At 45.5% G+C, this 18,351-nt stretch overlaps 1 protein-coding gene across 4 annotated transcripts in view; it reads right to left on the reverse strand.

Moving 5' to 3' along the window:
- MTOR (mechanistic target of rapamycin kinase) overlaps positions 1–18,351 on the reverse strand; it is a 105,151-nt gene that overhangs the window by 56,542 nt on the left and 30,258 nt on the right. For 2 of the 4 annotated variants that reach the window (XM_081923368.1, XM_081923367.1), the window contains exons 20-29: positions 18,158–18,199; positions 16,148–16,234; positions 14,917–15,084; positions 13,933–14,045; positions 11,964–12,126; positions 11,161–11,253; positions 10,849–10,995; positions 8,744–8,886; positions 5,178–5,340; positions 4,527–4,672 (exon numbers count right to left, since the gene is read on the reverse strand). In XM_081923368.1, coding sequence (XP_081779494.1) covers positions 4,527–4,672; positions 5,178–5,340; positions 8,744–8,886; positions 10,849–10,995; positions 11,161–11,253; positions 11,964–12,126; positions 13,933–14,045; positions 14,917–15,084; positions 16,148–16,234; positions 18,158–18,199 — 1,265 coding nt within the window. The remainder of the gene's footprint in view (positions 1–4,526; positions 4,673–5,177; positions 5,341–8,743; positions 8,887–10,848; positions 10,996–11,160; positions 11,254–11,963; positions 12,127–13,932; positions 14,046–14,916; positions 15,085–16,147; positions 16,235–18,157; positions 18,200–18,351) is intronic. The other 2 variants (XM_081923370.1, XM_081923369.1) reach the window with 1 other exon arrangement.

The following is an 18,351-nucleotide window of genomic DNA, read 5'->3' on the forward strand; positions in this document are numbered from 1 at the left end:
CAGAAGATAACAGGAACATGGCAGAGATAAATTGGGCAATGCACACAGGGACAGCCACACACAATTAATAAAAGGTTGCGCTGCCAAGCAGGTTTACTAGAGAGTGAGCACCACTAGGGACTTACAATTCTATGCACAGTGACCTAATGCTGTACAGGATTGGTCCATAGGCATGCTAAAGCTACATGTCCCATTTCCTTCGGAGACTCAAGCATGCCTGGTTTTCCATAGATAAAAGAGTGAAGGAAAGGGACAGGAGCTGCCTGGAACATTTCAGGAAGAGCTATTGGTGGGGCTTGGGGTCCATGGGGGATGTAATAATAACTGCCAGTCACAGCAGACAAAACCCTGGGCAGCTCCCAGTGGGATCTGCTTGCCTTATTAGAAAAGGTGCTGCCTCACCCAGAGACTAGCCGGCCCTCCAGATGTTTTGGGTCTACAACACCCATCATCCCTAGCTAATAGGACCAGTGGTCAGGGATGATGGGAATTGTAGTCTCAAAACATCTGGAGGGCCGAGTTTGCCTATGCCTGGACTAGCATCACCTGGGGGCTTTTAAAGAAGCCTGGAAAGGCTTCCCCCTCCAGTGGCTCCACTCCCATGCCCCTCCTTGACAGCAACTGCCCATCATTGTAGTCAATAATGAGCTAGAAGACTCAGAACTAGGCAATTTTGTATGTTTAAAGCATGGGCAGCAGCAGTTCAGAAGCATGCTATAAACATCATTAGGTTGTGCACCGGTCCAAAAAGCAGTTTAAGCATGACACAATATAGAAGCTGCTATCCCTTCTCTCTCTCTCTCTCTCTCTCTCTCTCTCTCTCTCTCTCTCACACACACACACACACACACACACACACACACACACACACGTACATTTTGTTTGCTTGGGAAGAGGAAGAGAGTAATTGCAGCCAGTGATTGATTAACAGATCTGTCAGAAGCAGGCAGGCAAAAGGCACACAGCTTAACCCAAGAGGAATTATGCATCTCCGGGGACAGAAAATTCTACAAGAAGTCCACAGTTTGAATTAAGCCAAGACTACTGGCTGGGAGCAGAACAGAGACTGATTAACAGCAACAAAATGCTTAGCCCCAGAAGTGAAGTAACATAATGAAGTCAATACACCAGACTGGAAAAAGCCCTAAATAGACAAGGAAGCAAACAGAAAAATAGGCTAATAAAAAATAAGAAGTTCAGGCACAATTCCAGTTGCTTGCGACAACTGAGCTTGTAAAGACATTTCTATTTAAACTGAATCCATTTCAATTTAAGATGGACTGAAACTAGGGTACCACCAGAGAGCACACGTCAAGAGCTAATAAACACCAGAATAATTATTCTGCAGATATAAGTGGCTCTTCAGGAAAGGTCCTTGAGGAAGTCAAGCTTTGATTCCAGCCTCTACTGGCTGGGGCTGATGGGAGTTGTAGTTCAGCAACATCTGGGAGGGCCAAATCTTCCCCAAACACATGTACTAATGAAAAAGCCCCCTCTGGATTTATTTATTTTTTTAAAGTTGAAAGCGAGCCACATTTCAATCTCCTTTCTTGTTGCACAAATGGTTATTAAGTCATCCTAGCTTCATGAAGCTTCCATGTTCCAAGGCAGTATACCAACAAATAGCAGCTGTTCCTGTGGAGCAAGAGCAGGGAGAGGACTGTGGCCTTCAGAGTGGAATATTGCTGGCCACTCTAGGCTAGGCGGGTTTTAATTTAAAACTGTTTTAGGGTTTAAGTTATTTGTATATCCTCCCAAGTAGAAAGAATGGGACCATAACTGGAAATACGTTTGTTCTGCCTGTAATTAATCCACCTACTTTCTATCTCACCAATCCAAAGGGACACCAGGCACCTCTGAGACAGACCATTCGTCCATCAGTCCCAGCACTGTCTGCTCCGCCCAGCATTTTCTCTCAGGCACTGGAACTGCAAGCTCAAGGTCCTTTTAACTGAGGCTGCTCGGGGATTTCAACCTGAACACCTTTGCATGAGAAGCACATGCTCTGCAAGATTCCTCCTTCTCCTCCCTGTTGAATTCTACAAGGGCAACACTCAGATGAAAGAGGAGGAATCTGACAGGCAGTGCCACCCCCTGGACTGGACGCAAGTAAGAAGGCAGGGCTGGCTGAGGGCAGAGTGAAGTTGATTGGGCACCGCTCCATTTGCCCTAATGGACTAGCCTCTGCTGGTGTGTCTCTTTGATAGGGCAGCTTCATATGCTCCCATATTGATAGGCACATTGCAAGAAGAGGAAGCGCAGTCATGGCCCTTTCAAAGAGCTATTCTTTCCCCCTGCCATTAAATCACCATCATTTAAAAGCAGCTGCTCTTATTCTTTCTTTGGATTCAAGCACACCTCTTGCCTGCTCTCCAAACTGACAATCTGTCATCAGCTGGGAATGACTGCCATGCAGCTCAGGAGAATTTCTGGAAATGCCAATATCACTCTGAGCATGGTATGGGAATTTACAAAGAGATCACTTTGTGGCTGGCTGACAGCAATAATAAACCCCAAATCCAGAGACCACAGAGACCCCAACCGGACAAAACTGTGTGGAAGTTATTGCCGGTTTGCTGGCTCAGAAACAAGGAAAGGGGGAACACACACACACACACACACACACACACAGAGAGAGAGAGAGAGAGAGAGAGAGAGAGAGAGAGAGAGAGAAGTGTTTCTCAAAACTGTGTGTTCCACACAAGCCAATGGACAAGCCGAACACAAACAGCCTGCCATTGATTCAGCCAGGTATATCAGATGAACATTTAACAGGCTAGGATTTTTTTTATCTCACTCCCCTTACAAAGCAGAGGGATAAGTGGTATTTTGCTTGGTTTTCCTTCCAGAAATGCATCAATTAGGTATCACAGATTAATGTGTTCTTAACACAGCATAGCATTCAGTGCTGAACAGCAGTCTTCCCCCTCACTTCCTGCCTCCACAGGCTCAGAGGCAGACACAGTAGCTGCGGAAAGGGTGCCCAAGGATGCCCGGAATATTTCTGCACCTTGCCCTCGCCACACCATTGAAATGGACATCAGAAGCAGGCAAAAATGTTGACTTGTAATTTGTTTAGAGGTGAGAGGGAAGAGGACATTTGAGATGGGAGAAGAAGGGAGGAAAGACAGTGTAGTCTATAGGAAACTGCAAATGAATGTTGTACTAAGTGGATGGAAAGAAATCTCTTTCTTTCTCTCATAATGGTAGTCCCTGGAGTGCAAGATCCAAACAAATAGGACAGGGAGAAAAGGTCAGAGTTGCTCATAGAGGCACCCAGCCTAGGCCCAGGCAGGAGCAAAGAAAAGAGGAAAGTCTGCAGAATTTCTGGCAGTGAGTTGTACCATTTCTATTGTACTTGGCCCCAGGCATTTAAATACCAGATGATGGTATTTTAAGAAACAGGGAGGGTCAATTCCCGGAGTTTTTATGAGCTTATATTGTGCTGAAGTGCTTCTGCTGCTGTTGCCAGGCCAATCGATACTGAAATCTCTACTGATCCCCCCAAGCCACTGTGATGTGGGAGTCCAAGCACTTTATAAACTGCACAGCTATTTAGGGTATTTCTGTGTGTTCTAAAAAGGCAACGGCCAAATGTCTTCAAAATGTCCTTTATATAAAGTCTCTTGAAAGTCACTTAAATTTTTTGGCCAGGGATGATACACAGAGGGGAGACCTTCCTAGTGCCAAGATTTGCCTTAAAATGCTTTTGTCTAAGTGGAAAAAGGAATAGTTTTAGAGATACATGTCCCATCCTCCTAATAAAGTTTATGAAGCAACCACATTTTCTGCCCTGAACCAGCTTTCACCAATGTGGCACCCTCCCGTGGTATAGACTACAAATCCCATCAGCCCCATCCAGCATAGGCATTGGCTGCGGCTGATGGGAGCTGTAGTCCCAAACTTCTGGAAGGGTTGTATGCAAGTCCTGCAGTAATGCAGCACAACATCTCATAATGCTAGCTCCATTCTCCATTTCTGTCATTGCACACAAGCACCAATTTGAAAAAATAGCAAAGATACACACTTCAATACAGTGGTGCCCCGCAAGACGAACGCCTCGCAAGACGAAAAACCCGCTAGACGAAAGGGTTTTCCGTTTTGGAGGCGCTTCGTAAAACGAATTCCCCTATGGGGTTGCTTCGCAAGACGAAAAAAATCTTGCATCCCCCCGCGGTTTTTTCCGCTTTTTCCGCCCTTTTCTTAAGCCGCTAAGCCGCTTATCAGCTGTTCCGCTGATAAGCCGCTTAACAGCTGATTGCTGGAAGCCGCTTGACAGCTGTAGCGCTAATCCACTAAGCTGTCAATGGGCTTGCTTCGCTAGACGAAAAAACCGATGAGACGAAGAGAATCGCGGAACGGATTCTTTTCGTCTTGCGAGGCACCACTGTACATAGACAAACACTTTGATAGTGTGCTACATAGGTAGAAGCTTACTATGTAGAGAAACACGTTTGTTGAATGCTTTTTTCCAGCTGCCAGGAACAGCATTTCTGACAAAGGAAGTTCAAAAGAAATGGCCCTACCTGATAAGAGACTCCAGGATTGCTGGGGTTGGACCCTTCTGGAACTCCAGCTCCTTGTAGTGCAGTGCCTTAGCATATGCCCGGCATTTGGCTGCCCGCTCCCCTAGCAAGACAATGCCATTATCATCCCCCAAAGGCAGCGGCCCCTGCAAATACAGAAAGGAAGGCCAAAGAAAGTTCAGGAGTCTGGCTAATAGACAGTACGCGTGCCCAGGGGCAAAAACAAGGTTGGAAAATAGACCTTTGGGAGATAGAGGGGCCATAGCTGAGTGGTAGAGCATCTTCTTTGCATGTAAAAGGTTCCAGGCTCAATCCCTGGCATCTCCAGATAGGGATCAGAATGTCCCCTGGAGAACAGCTGCCAAACAGTGTAGAGTCATAGACAGTAATGAGCTATATGGACCCAGTGGTCTGACTCAGTATATGGCAGCTTTCTATGACTGGGTCCCATCAAGCACCAGAGGGAAGGCGAGGTGAGATATAAGCAGTCCACAGCAAAAACAGCAAGAGGCAAACAAGGTAATGGAAGCAGGACTGAAGGACATAAAAGCCATCCTCCTCACTGGTTGGCTTTCAAGGGTGATGTAAGTAGATAGTCTCTTCCCCCATCCCCTCCGCTCCCCCAAAGGGTTCCTTCAATGGCATCTTTACCTTGTCACTGTGCTCCATGAACTCCGCCAAGTTCAAAAGGGTCTGGGTGACCTCTGCTATATCTTGAGAAGTCAATGCCAATTCAATGCTGCGGATCAGCTCATCCTGCTGGTCTTCGTTGAGTTCAGACCAGCATGAAACAAATGCGGCATTAAAAAGATCTCTGGGAAGGGAGAAGAAGAGGGAAAGAGTGATGTGGCATTAAGCAAGCAAGTCATTAGTCTCCTTATACTAAGTTAAGGAGTAAAGAACGAGGTAAGCCCCCCTGTTCCACAGGCCTAGAGTTGCAAATGTCAACAAAACCTGTTCACTAGAAAGGCCACCCAAAACAATGGAATGTTACTCAGGGTTTTTTGTTTTTTAAAAAACATAAAGCAGGATTTCTGGACTGAGTCACAGCACCTGCTGCTTCAGCAGTCTATCCGAAATTGATATTGGTCTCAGAGATCCAATGAAAGAGCCTATGTATTTCTTGGAGCAGGGTTAGCTTGAAAAGGCTAGAAAGGGATCTTGCTGAATTACTAGAGAAATTAGGATCCAAACCCACAAGAGACAACAGGATTACAGCCTTAACAGATGCAGAATCAGCTGTGGATACAACTGTGGAATGGGTCTGAGGTTATCTGGGGACAAAATTAGGAGTATAATGAGACTTCTAAAGCAGAGATGGGGAATTTGTGGCTCTCCAGGATACAGCTGCACTCACATTCCCATCATCTCTAACCACCTGCAATGCTGACTCGGGTTGATGGACTCCAACTCCCTTTTGGAAAGGCTGCAGGGGTTCCACCCCTGGTCTAAAAATGCAGCCCTGAATTTGCTGTCAGGGAGGCCTCTTGCTGCTGAAGCGCATAGCTAACCTATGTAACTCACTCACACAGGAGGCAGTGATGGCCACCAACCAAGATGGGTTTAAAAGAGGATTAGACAAATTCATAGATGCCAAGGCTATTTGATGCCTGGCGTGCTCTGGTCCATGGGGTAACAAAGAGTCGGACACGACTAAACAACAACAACAGCTATGATAGCTGGGACGCGGGTGGCGCTGTGGGTTAAACCACAGAGCCTAGGACTTGCTGATCAGAAGGTCGGCGGTTCAAATCCCCACGACGGGGTGAGCTCCCGTTGCTCGGTCCCTGCTCCTGCCAACCTAGCAGTTCGAAAGCACATCAAAGTGCAAGTAGATAGATAGGTACCGCTCCGGTGGGAAGGTAAACGGCGTTTCCGTGCGCTGCTCTGGTTCGCCAGAAGCAGCTTAGTCATGCTAGCCACATGACCCAGAAGCTGTATGCCGGCTCCCTTGGCCAATAAAGTGAGATGAGCGCCACAACCCCAGAGTCGGCCACAACTGGACCTAATGGTCAGGGGTCCCTTTACCGTTACTTTTTTAGCTATGATAGCTATGCTCTGCTCCCACAACTTGTAGCAATAAGGCTTCTGAATACCAGTTTCTGGAAACCACGAGGGGGGCAAGTGGGTAGAGTGCTCTTGTTCTCATGTCCCACTTGTGCATTTCCCACAGGCCTCTGGTTTGCCACGGTCATAAAAGGATGCTGGACTAGAAGGGCCACTGGCTTGATCAAGTATGCTCTTATTTTCTACAGCTCCGGGTACATGCAGGATCAAATGATTGAATTTTATCATTTGCATACATAAGAAACAGGACATCTAAAACAGATATAAACAATTTTATGCTTTGCTTCTGGCCTGATCACCAGCAACTCTACTTTAAAGGTGATCAGGCTCAGAACGGGCTTTTCCCGAGACCTAAGGAGAATGACAATCCAAGTCAGTATAAGGCAACTTCGTGTCTGTTCTGAGCTCTTATTTGTACCCAAAGTAACCGCCATAAAATATTTTTCACTGCACCTAACCCGTTTGCCATCTAAGTAGATGTTCTCCCACAACAGCATGGAGATGAAACTAACAATGGCCAGTCACAAGGGCTGTGTATGCTACCTGCAAGATCAGAAGCAGCAAAATCTCTGAATACCAGTCACCCTTACTGTGGGCTGGCTTCCCATTAAGTGATCTGGTTGGCCACTGTGAAAAACAGGCTGTTGGACTAGATGAGCCTTTGGCCTGATCCAGCAGCTAGGCTCTTCTAATGTTCTTACAGTGAAGGGACTGTTTCTGGGGTGAAGAGCCAACAACCTCACAGCTATTCGTAAGGCAATCTGCCCAGAAATATATGAAACTGGTCACCCAATGGGACGCCAAGAAACAAATGCCTGTGGCAAAGACGGCTGGCAGGGAAGGAGGCCTCCGTTCTGAAGGTCAGAGGTGAGAGGCGCCAACATGACTAATTGTTTCCATTTCCCTTTTAGGCAACAGGCTGGCTCTGTGCTTATGGCTCTTGAGATTCCTGTCCCCAATGTGCAGGATCTCTGCTTGATCCCTCCTGCCTGTCCCCTCCACACCACTGTTTTTCAGCTCTTCTGGTTCTCCAGAAACCCAGAAACTACAAAGAAGTTAGTAGTAGTGTTCGGAGACAGGACACCCTTGCATAGCAGATGCTGAGAACTAAAGCAAAAGAGGGCTATTGCCTTCACACCCTGCTTGGTCACAGTGAGAAACAGGCTGCTGAAGTAGATAGACCCTCGGCCCAAATCAGCGAGACTCTCCTTACATTCTTCTCGAACCCATCCCCTGAGAGGGAGTCCAATCCTGCTGCTACTTCTCACTTCCTGTCTCGGGATTGAACAACAGGACCAGACCAACTGGTGCCCTCCAGGGTGAAAGTGGGCCGACTTGTCTGCATTAGAACACTGAATGGGACACACAGAGAATAGCTTCCTTCTCAAACACGGGCTAATTTCTTCACTTCTCTTAAGATGGCTGAAGGCGGCCTCATCTGGATTTGAACACTCAATCCAATAAATGTTGGAACTCCTTAATTCTGTGAACCACAAAGCAGCTTAGAGGTTAAAGTGAGACTTTGGGGGAGGAGTATCTCCTCCTCCTCCATCCAATCCTGCCTGCCACACACATGCAGTTACAGCATTGATTGTGGCAACAGTTCTCGAGTTCCTTCTGCTAGAAATATGTATAGAAACCTCCAACTCTCTCAAAGCAATTAAATTAGTGAGAAAAGTCCACCAGTTGTTACACACACACACACACACACACTACACTTTACAGTGTGATCCAGAGCATTGGGAAAGATTAGGGCAACTTTGATAGCAGCAGTCGCAGAAGCATGGAAGTGCCTTTATTGGAGACATCACGCCCTCAAACTAATTTCACTGTATTTTACAGCACCTTTTCTGTTTACTATTATATGCTGGAAATAACAGAAGACGTATTAAAAAAAGAAAGCAGCCGGCGGGGGGCAGGGCTTCCTGTCTGTGATCTCTTTAAAAAACCCAAAACACCTTAAGGAGCTGCCAGTCCAGGGGGACGGTGGGGAAGTTGGCTATGAAATCAGAATACCAAATGGTTTTATTTACCCCCGGACAGCAGTTAAAAGTTCTTTCCATGAATGCCTTTGCCCTTCTATTTCCACCTCTTTTATGGCACTTGGCTTCAGCGGACGCACAGTTAGGAGAGGCAGGAAATGCCAGTACCTGGCCATAGGGTTGTAGGCCTGGGCCAAGGCCCAGCATGAGCGCAGGGATGGCGATGAGGAATCCTTCAGCAGCTCCAAGCTCAGTCGTCGCAGCCACTCCAGCCAGTCATCTTTGGAAACTCTCCGTGCTGCTCCCCAGGCCTGATGGAACGCACACAAAGGACACTTTCATTGCACCGTGTTAAAAAATAAACACAAAAAGCCCCAGATCAAATCAGCTACGGAGTGGGCCACAACTCCATTGTTTTCTCCCCCTCCAGCTATTAAAATTCCAAAACAATTTAGCTAAGTGCAAAGCGTAAACAGCTAAATGCATGTCTTGGCTCAGAAGTATAATGAACTTATCATGTTTTTAAGGAAGGTTAAATAGACAGCTTAGACATCACTTGCCTCCCATCCAACAGGCCTCAGGTTCAATGCATGGCCTACCTCCAGTCTGGGAAAGACCCTCCTCTGCCCAAGATCCTGGGAAGCCATTGTCCACCAGGACAGAAAGTACTAGGCTAGATGGCCAGATAGTCTGACCTAGCAGAAGGCAGCACCCAATACATTTGTCTTACATTAAGCAAGAAAAAAGGAGAGAGAAATATATCCCAAGCAACAGTTTTGGAAGCAATTTGATTTTTTTTTGCATATATATGTTATGCTTAATTGGCTGTCATTGTTTCTGATAATTTAAAAGCAACCAAGTGACTAGGATGCCAACTACAGGTTTTTGTTCCATGTGATACTTTATACAGAACGAGTGTGAGTAGATGACCCAATCACATCCAATGCACATTTGGCAAAATTGCCTAATCCACCAACAGAGATGTGGTGCCCACTTCCCTCAAATCATGCAGAGATACAGCAGGTGGCTTCTATGGCTGCCACTTTTGGCTCATAACCTGTTTTTCTTCTTGTTACAAACACATGCACACAAATATGGGCGATGGTTACATAATTTTAAAAACTAATTATGTAAGCAATGAATGAATGTATGCCTTGCATGCCACACATGAGAAAAACTTATTCAGGGTTTATTTTGTAAGGTACAACAATCACTGGGTTGCCCCACTAATTTCATAAAAAGGCATCCATTCCACAGGTGATGTTTCTATACTTTTAATAGCTCGAGAGAGCACTGCAAACACAGGCACTTCCTTTTAGATCTGGCCAAGGGCTACACTTTGATCATACCCATTCAATGTAATTGCATTAATGCCCAACTGGGAACAGCTGGAGGAGGAAACGTTATGCATGAAATAAAACTCCTGCAAAGCTACTAATTTTCCTGTCAGGAGCCTGGGAGTGGGGTTGCACAGTGGTCTGCTGTAAATGAAGGGGCAAAAGGACCTCTGGACTTAAACATGGTTCTCAGGGTCATGGGGCCACTTTCCACAAAGCAGGAGGCTCAGAGTTTGAAAGCATTTTAAATACATGTGAGCCCATCTCCCACCTTGTGCAACAATAACAGTGCAGGAAGAATTTTGACCAGTGAATGTGTGAAAAGAATTTACAAGATAACATAAAATAATGCAAGCTCTGACCCAGAGGAAATGCAAAAGCTTGACCCTTTTGTGTTTGCTCTGCAATGGTCCATTCACAAGTCGCCACTTCGTGCCGCTGTAATCGATCAGGAAATATGTGTGTGTGTGAACCAGCTGCTAACTGTGTAATCGCCAGCGGAAGGCTGGCCTCTAAGAAAATGCTAAAGGTTTCCTCCTTGGTCCTTCTCAATATATGCACTTAATAAATTTCCCTTACACTCTGTTGTAGGAGGAATACTTGTACATTGCTTACACACACCCCAAGCAACATGCTCTGACCTGGAAAAAGGGAAGGTTCTGAAATGGACCTCACCATGCCTAGGGAAGCCTCACTTAAAAAACAAAAAAACACAACTTTTTTAATTTTGGAGATTCAATGTGGACAAATTTGAGGGTCACTGAAGCAATTCCTTTAAGCTTGATGGAAAATGGAAAACTGGCCCTGGAGGCATTTCTGAATCATCATCATCATCATCTCTTCCTCCTCCTTTAATAATAAGACTTCTTTCTGAAAAGCACCCATTAGCCTCAACTAATGCGTCTCTGCAGCATGCAGTGCCCCCCCCATGCCTACCTTTTGCAAGTTGATGGTGCTGACATGCAGCTTCTTCATAGGGCCTGTTTCCACAGGACCACTGGCTAAAGCCTCTCCTTGGTTGCTCCTTTGCATGCGGTGCTGGTAGATCAAGGGATCTTCTTCTTCATCAGCAAGGGTGTAGCCCTAATTTGAGAGCAGATCTGTCATTAAACCGTGCTGCGCCTGACACTGCTGATTTCAATTCGCTTATTGCTCCACCAAGAGCCACCGTTGAATGGCTTGACACCTTAACACGAATCCATCAGCCTCCCCCCAGCCCTCCATGTGACTACTTTAAAGAAGTCTGACCTTCACAATCCTGCAGATGAGGACATCGTACCGCTGGTGGTTTATCCTGTGGCGCACCAACACCTTGTTGACCATCGGGATGAAAATTTGGTACTGCAAACAAAAGGAAATGGTCACCAAGAGACTGTGGGCTGGTTCACTCAGAATGCGGAACAGTGATTTAAGCACTACATGGGAGAGCTGAAATGAGTCAAAGCAAAGTGGCAGGCTCATGCACATCCCTTTGTCCACAGCCAGGAGTTGATGTTTTAAAACAAGCCATTGGTTTGTTAAAACAAGTCAGCTTCATAATCCAATTGCTGAAGCTGGCTTGGCTTGAAACTGACTAGTTTGCTATAAACCACTTATCCCTGGTTCATATGTGGTAACAAGCCAGGATACTTTGAAACTGGAAAATAAATGCTAGCAAACTCCATCTCCTTCCTGCAATAAATTAATGCCCCATTTGAAGTATGTGGGTGCACACAGCTGTGTACACTAAGAGGGACAACATTCCAGCCAAGCAAAGGACTATTTGGGAAGCCACATACCACTTTAAGTGGAAAGTATTTACCATTTTTTCCCAACTATAAGACGCCCCCATGTATAAGATGCCCTCTATTTTGGGGGACTCCAATTTAACAAAATGGGGGGGGGGGAGATCTACCAGTGTCTAAGACATCCCCAAATTTTGGACATTTTTAGGAGAAAAACTTAAGTTTTATACATGGAAAAATATGGTAAATTAGAAGACAAAAGATTTCAAGTCAAATACCACCCACTGCTCCAAAAAGCTCTATCTCTGGAAAAATGACCTTTCTTACCTTCTTCCCTAGCTGGAAGACCAATGATGACAGCGTGTCCATGGCAGTCGTCCGAAGCTCTGGGCTCTGGTCTAGGGTCCGCACTATGGGATGGATGATCCGTGAGGCATAATCAGTGAAATCTAGAGACTCTGTCAAGCGATCCACAGTTTCTAAGGCAGCTCTGAAGAGAGGGGGTTTTTTTTGGGGGGGGGGAGGTAGCAGCAGAAAAGAAGTGTTGTGATTATTATCTAAACTGAACTGAACACTTGTGGTAAAGATACACATTGTAAATTCTTTGTATAGGTGTATAATTTAAATTAATGAAGATTAATAAAGCCTGGGAGTCATTTTGGACTCACAGCTGTCCATGGAGGCACAGGTCAAATCTGTGTCCAAGGCAGCTGTTTACCAGCTCCATCTGGTACGTAGGCTGTTTACCAGCTCCATCTGGTACCCTATCTGCCTGCGGACTGTATTGCCAGAGTGGTGCATGCTCTGGTTATCTCCCGCTTGGACTACTGCAATGCACTCTACGTGGGGCTACCTTTGAAGGTGACTCGGAAACTACAACTAATCCAGAATGCGGCAGCTAGACTGGTGACTGGGGGCGGCCGCCGAGACCATATAACACCGGTCTTGAAAGACCTACATTGGCTCCCAGTACGTTTCCGAGCACAATTCAAAGTGTTGGTGCTGACCTTTAAAGCCCTAAACGGCCTCTGTCCAGTATACCTTAAGGAGCGTCTCCACCCCCATCGTTCTGCCCGGACGCTGAGGTCCAGCGCCGAGGGCCTTCTGGCGGTTCCCTCATTGCGAGAAGCAAAGCTACAGGGAACCAGGCAGAGGGCCTTCTCGGTAGTGGCGCCCACCCTGTGGAACGCCCTTCCAGCAGATGTCAAAGCGATAAACAACTACCTGACATTCAGAAGACATCTTAAGGCAGTCCTGTTCAGGGAAGTTTTTAACGTGTGATATTTTACTGTATTTTTGGTTTTTATGGAAGCCGCCCAGAGTGGCTGGGGAGGCCCAGCCAGATGGGCGGGGTATAAATAATAAATTATTATTATTATTATTATTATTATTATTATTATTATTATTATTAAAAAAGATACACATGGTCTATGTAAAAAAACACCCCTATAAACTCAAGTTGGTAAAGCTTTGGGGAAATATACGAGCAGTACCAACTGCATCCTTTTTTCCCTCTGAGGAAGAGGGAGGGACTATGGAATTGGCTTAATATTCACATCAGGTAAAGAGGTATTAAAAGTGAGGAGGAAGATATGATCTTCTCTTTGAACAAAAGGATATTCCTCTGCCTTTCTTTGTCCAATAGTAATCATATCAGTGAGCAGAGAGAAAGGGTGGTGTTGACTTCTCACCCCCCCCCCGACTATCAGCTTCTTTTTCTTTGGAGTGACAACAACTTTGAGTCAAGGAGGTTACAGTTTTTCTGTTTCGCGAGAGGGAAGAGAAAATGGATAGTGGGAAGACAAGGCAGAAATGAAAGTCACAAACTGATTTTATGCATGTCCTGTTGTTTCAAAGCTTTTTCAAATTCTTAAAAAAACCGAAAACATTATTGTATTGTTTATTGTATCGCCATAGTGGGCTCCCTAGAGGAAAGTGCAGGGTGAAAATCTAAAGAATAAATAAAAAATATGTGCAATTGTTTCTAACTGTGTTTATATATGTAACTGTCTTATATAGGCTATAATATTACAAATTGCTTATGAATGCCTCACTGAAAGAAATTCATAACTGAAACAACAACTGGTTGTAGCCAATGTTCGCCCCACTCAAAGTAGAGCCATTCAAGTTAATGAAGATGACTAACTTAGGTCCATTCATTTGAATGAGTCTACTCTAAGAACGTTTTATTTGGATAAAACCCAATAAAAATAGTAATAATAAATGTGGCATCACCAAGGAACATGCTTAGGGACTACCCTGCAGAGAGAAGTATACAGGAGAGACCAGCACTTACTTGCGAGCTGACAGTGGGGCATCTGGGGCGTCAAAAAGCTTTACAATGGGAGGTAGTAATAAATGCAGGTAATCGTCCAAATTGGCTCCAAATAGCTGGATGGCATTCAACAGCTGGAAAGGAGAGAAAGCTCAATAGGAATGGCTGTAAGTCACTGTAAGATTAACCACAAGGATGCTTTAAAGCGGAAAACTAGGGATGGGGACCCTGGGACCTTCCAGATGTTGTTGGACTACAACTCCCATTAGCTTTGACCAGCACTTCCAATGGCTAGGAAAGAAGGGAGCTATCATCCAGTAATATGTGGGAGGGCCACAGGTTCTCCGCCACCTGTCCAAAAGCATCAAGTGAATGTTAGAGAATGATCAGTTCCCTGCTCAAGCCACACACCTCCCCGTGCTTTTCCCAGGGTACCTCCATTTGGTAAAGAAGACTGGGATGATTTCACACCACTGAACAAAATACCTCCCTAGAAGATAATGTATTGCAGCTGATCATGTTTGTCTGAATACTAAGGCAAGTCATGCCATTCAATTAAAGAACATGGCTTCCCCCAAAGAATCCTGTGTAGTTTACCCATACAGAGCTACAATTCCTAGCACCCTTAACAAACTACAGTTCCCAGGATCCTTTGGGGGAAGCTGGAGAGAGAGAGAGAGAGAGAGATTTAATTCTATTAATGTTCAATTGGTTTTTAACCCCCCCCCAAATGTTTTGATTTGTAAGCCATCAGGGAAAAAGGCAGAGAATGAATGAATGAATGAAATGCTTTAAATATATGGTGTATATGCACCCTAATGGTATTACATATTCATCTGAATGCAAGAGCAAAGGGGCATTTTTAAATTAATGAGGTTTCCGGAAAGATGCTAAATGCCAGCTGAACCACACTCAATCCACCATTTAAAAACTGTCCTGAAATACATTAGTGGTGACACCCAGGTGCCATCCAGGACCTCTGCCCCAATGCAGCATTGTGCTCACCTTGGTGGAGACGCTGCGACTGCTGCTGCTGTCGTGCATGAAGACTCGCAGCATGTGAGGGATGAGTTGGGGAAGGTAGAGCTTGAACTCCCCACCTAAGGCCACCACGATTTGCTCAATGAGAAGGATAATGGTGCTCTGTATCGAGTTGTTCACAACCCAGAAGTCCTGGGGGGAGAAAGGAGAGTTAGGGGTGGGGACACTTTGAAAAATACGAAGCTAAAGAACACTTGGCATGTAGGATGAATTAGGGAGGCTTCAGGTGACTCTCAAGTCCTCCGAAACTTATGATCCCACACAAACTGCATCTATTGCCCCGTCCAGCAGGCTGTTCTCACCGTGGCGAACCAGATGCCTATGGGATACGCATAAGCAGGACATGTGCGCAATAGTATTCTCACACGCATGATCCCCAGCAGCTGGGATGCAAAGGCAGAACATCATGGCTAGTGGGTATTGATAGCCTTACCCTACATGAATTTGTCTAATCTCCTTTTGAAGTGGTTCAAGCTGGCAGCCATCACTATGCCTTGCAGTGGTATACTTCAGTTTTAACTACTGCTGTAGGCCTCTGCACCATGCTGAAATACAATCCTCCTGCCTCTCACCTGGCTTCATAAATGGGTCTGCCTGTTATGCAGCCCACCAGGCAGGCTGCCAGAAGAACCTGAAAGGATTATTACCCCCAACCCAAAGTGAGGGAAATGATTTTCTTGTAAGCAAAGCAAACTTAGCACACATGACCTGGAACAAAATAAACACCAGGGCATGGAACACAACCACCACCAACTCAATTTCCCTTTCCAGTGAAAAGCAAATAAAACCAAGCCAGGCTTGACTTCAATAAAGAGTTACATCTTTACCACCTGATGCCTCTTAATAGGATCAAAGGGAATCTGGGCCCAGTAAACCACAAAACTCTGCCTTAATACATCTGTGCTATATAAAATGCTTCTAATAAATTTTCAAGGTATATATCAGAACTCTTTAATGCCCAGCTGTACTTTTGAGAAGCCTCTTGCCAAAATTAAGGTGCCGAGGCTGGTGGCTCTCAAGCCTCCATAGTGCCTCAGCTGCAGGACTTTTCTGATGTTCTCAGCTGCTGCTGCCAGTCAGGACAGATTAGATGGGTCAATAGCATGAAGTTGCTCCTTGTGCCCTTACAGGAGTCCATGTTTTCTGCAAGGAGTCTTTTAGAAGAAGCACTGAGCTAAAAGGCAGCTATACTTACTCTCATAAGGGTGACAATTTCATCCATGTAAGGTCGGATGTGGCTTCTCACAAAGGACACCAACATCCCCAGCTGCTGGAACAGGAACTGAAAGGAGCAGGGAAAGGGGTTATAGAAACGTAGGTCAGGCTTGGGGCAGAGCAGTTCTCAGGAACTCTTGCTCACAAGCTCTTTACAAGAGCAGCCACCCACCACGCTGCTATGGCATGCTGCAAACACAGGGCTCAATTTTGCTTTGGAACCGTTTCTGTGAAGTTCACAGGCACTCCTGTGCACAATTCAAAATCTTGGGTGCACACACACGAGGCATTCAAACAAGCCACAAAGTATCAAGACATGCAAGTGCTGACACCATGACTGGAGCGCCACAGAACTTCGCCAACTCATCCCGCCCCAACTTGTCCCACCAGCCAAACTCACCCAGGGTTTTCATGATATCCAAGCCATGCCCCCCTCTTGCACCCCACTTCCCTCTCTCTCAAACGCTTTCGCTCTCATGGGCCTAGATGGATTTGTAAGCACACGACACACAGCAAGAGAATCCACATCCTTTTCAGAAGAAAAGATGGCCGAGCTCTATGCTGAAAGTTCACCTTTTACTATCTTTGTCAATATCTGTTTGGTGGCTCAGCTGAACAATGCAACAGAAGAGGGGAGGAAAACTAGCTCTGTAAATTTATTAGGAGGCTGTTGCAGAAAAGCGTGGGAAAATAGCTGTCTGTGTTGAAAACTAGTTTGTGGAAAACAGGTTCATTCACTGTGTCTATGACCGTATTAAATATAGGGATATTCACAAAAAATAATAAGTAAAATGGCTACTATTGTGACAGGTTAGGTTACATGTTGGGCGGGGAGACTACTTGCATTTTGTAAGGACTTAACAGGAATGCATTTTCTTTCCTGGGGCCCTTGTTAGCTTAGTTCATGCCAGTTAAGTTGTCCCCCAATGAAGCCTGCTTCTTTTTTGCTTAGTTCCTATGCTGGGTGTTGCTTTATGACATAGTGCCTTTGTGGAGGGGAGAACCATGTGCTGAAATAGGCTCAAAGCCTGTTGCCTGGTTGGCATGCCATCGGCTGAACAACTTTGATGCCATGGAATGTTAATAAACATTCCAAATTTGGGGTCGGGGGATAAGAGGTACAAGCAACAGAATCTTAGCAGCAAAGCTTTCATGAGGGAAGCAAAAGGTAAGTTTGGATGGGGTTCTGTGGGTCTGGCAGAAAGGGAAGCAGAGACAAGGGGTGCAGAGACAGGTGGGGTGGGGGATGAGGCCTGAAAAAGTCCAGGCCAGTAAGTCTATAGGGACTCCTAGGGAATGGAAAAACTGTGTGGTGTGTGCAGGAAGGGAGAAGTTAACAGGCAAAGGAGTAGGGAGGACAAAGAGGTGAATTTCACATATTGCCTACAACTAAAACATCTATATTTGGGTCCGGTTTCTTTTGTACAGTACTTCCATTTATTTTTATTAAAGATTTTCTCGGTTTACAAAAGTACATGCCTTGCCTCTTTTTTCAGGTTGTACAGTCTTTCTTACAAATCAGTTACATTTGTTGTGAGACATTAGTGTTGAGTACAGTATAAGGTTGGGGAAGAAGAGCGGGGAGAGGAGGGGTTAGGTGGTGAGGCTTATATTCTTTTGTATAGTGTATGTGTGGGGTTTTGTGTCAGCGTCAACTGGGTAGGTTCTCTTTCTATTTGTTTATTGTATTATTACCTTTCCTTGGCATTGATAGGTATTGGGGGGCAGGGTGTGGTTGGTTGAGTGTGGTTGGTTGCAGTGGGGTTTGTTTGCATTTGTGACGGGAGAGGGGAAGGCTTGTTGGGTAAGGTAAGCTAGATTGATTCATATGCTGTCGGTAGATTCTTGTTGTCGTCTTCAGTACTTCCATTTATCAAATATGTGTAACACCGAGCTTGACATAAAGCTGCCTTTGCTTGGGAATACGAGATGCTTTATACACATCACATGAAGTGCCCTGTTTAGGTGTTTAAATGCCATATGTACCCACCTCAGCTCTTCTCCCCAGCACACTTTCACCATCTTCTTTTACCTGAAAATTTGTAAAAAGAGTAGGCAAAAGTATGTAGCTTTCAAGGAAGTCAGATCAAGTCTGGTCCAGGCACCCAGAGCACCAGAATTTGGCCTTGAAATCCACAAGCTGTTCTGTTCTGGGAGAGAACCAGCCGGTGGAGGCTGCAGTCC

This window comes from Podarcis melisellensis (genome assembly GCF_964234715.1).
Source record: "Podarcis melisellensis genome assembly, chromosome: 8".
Lineage (NCBI taxonomy): Eukaryota > Metazoa > Chordata > Lepidosauria > Squamata > Lacertidae > Podarcis > Podarcis melisellensis.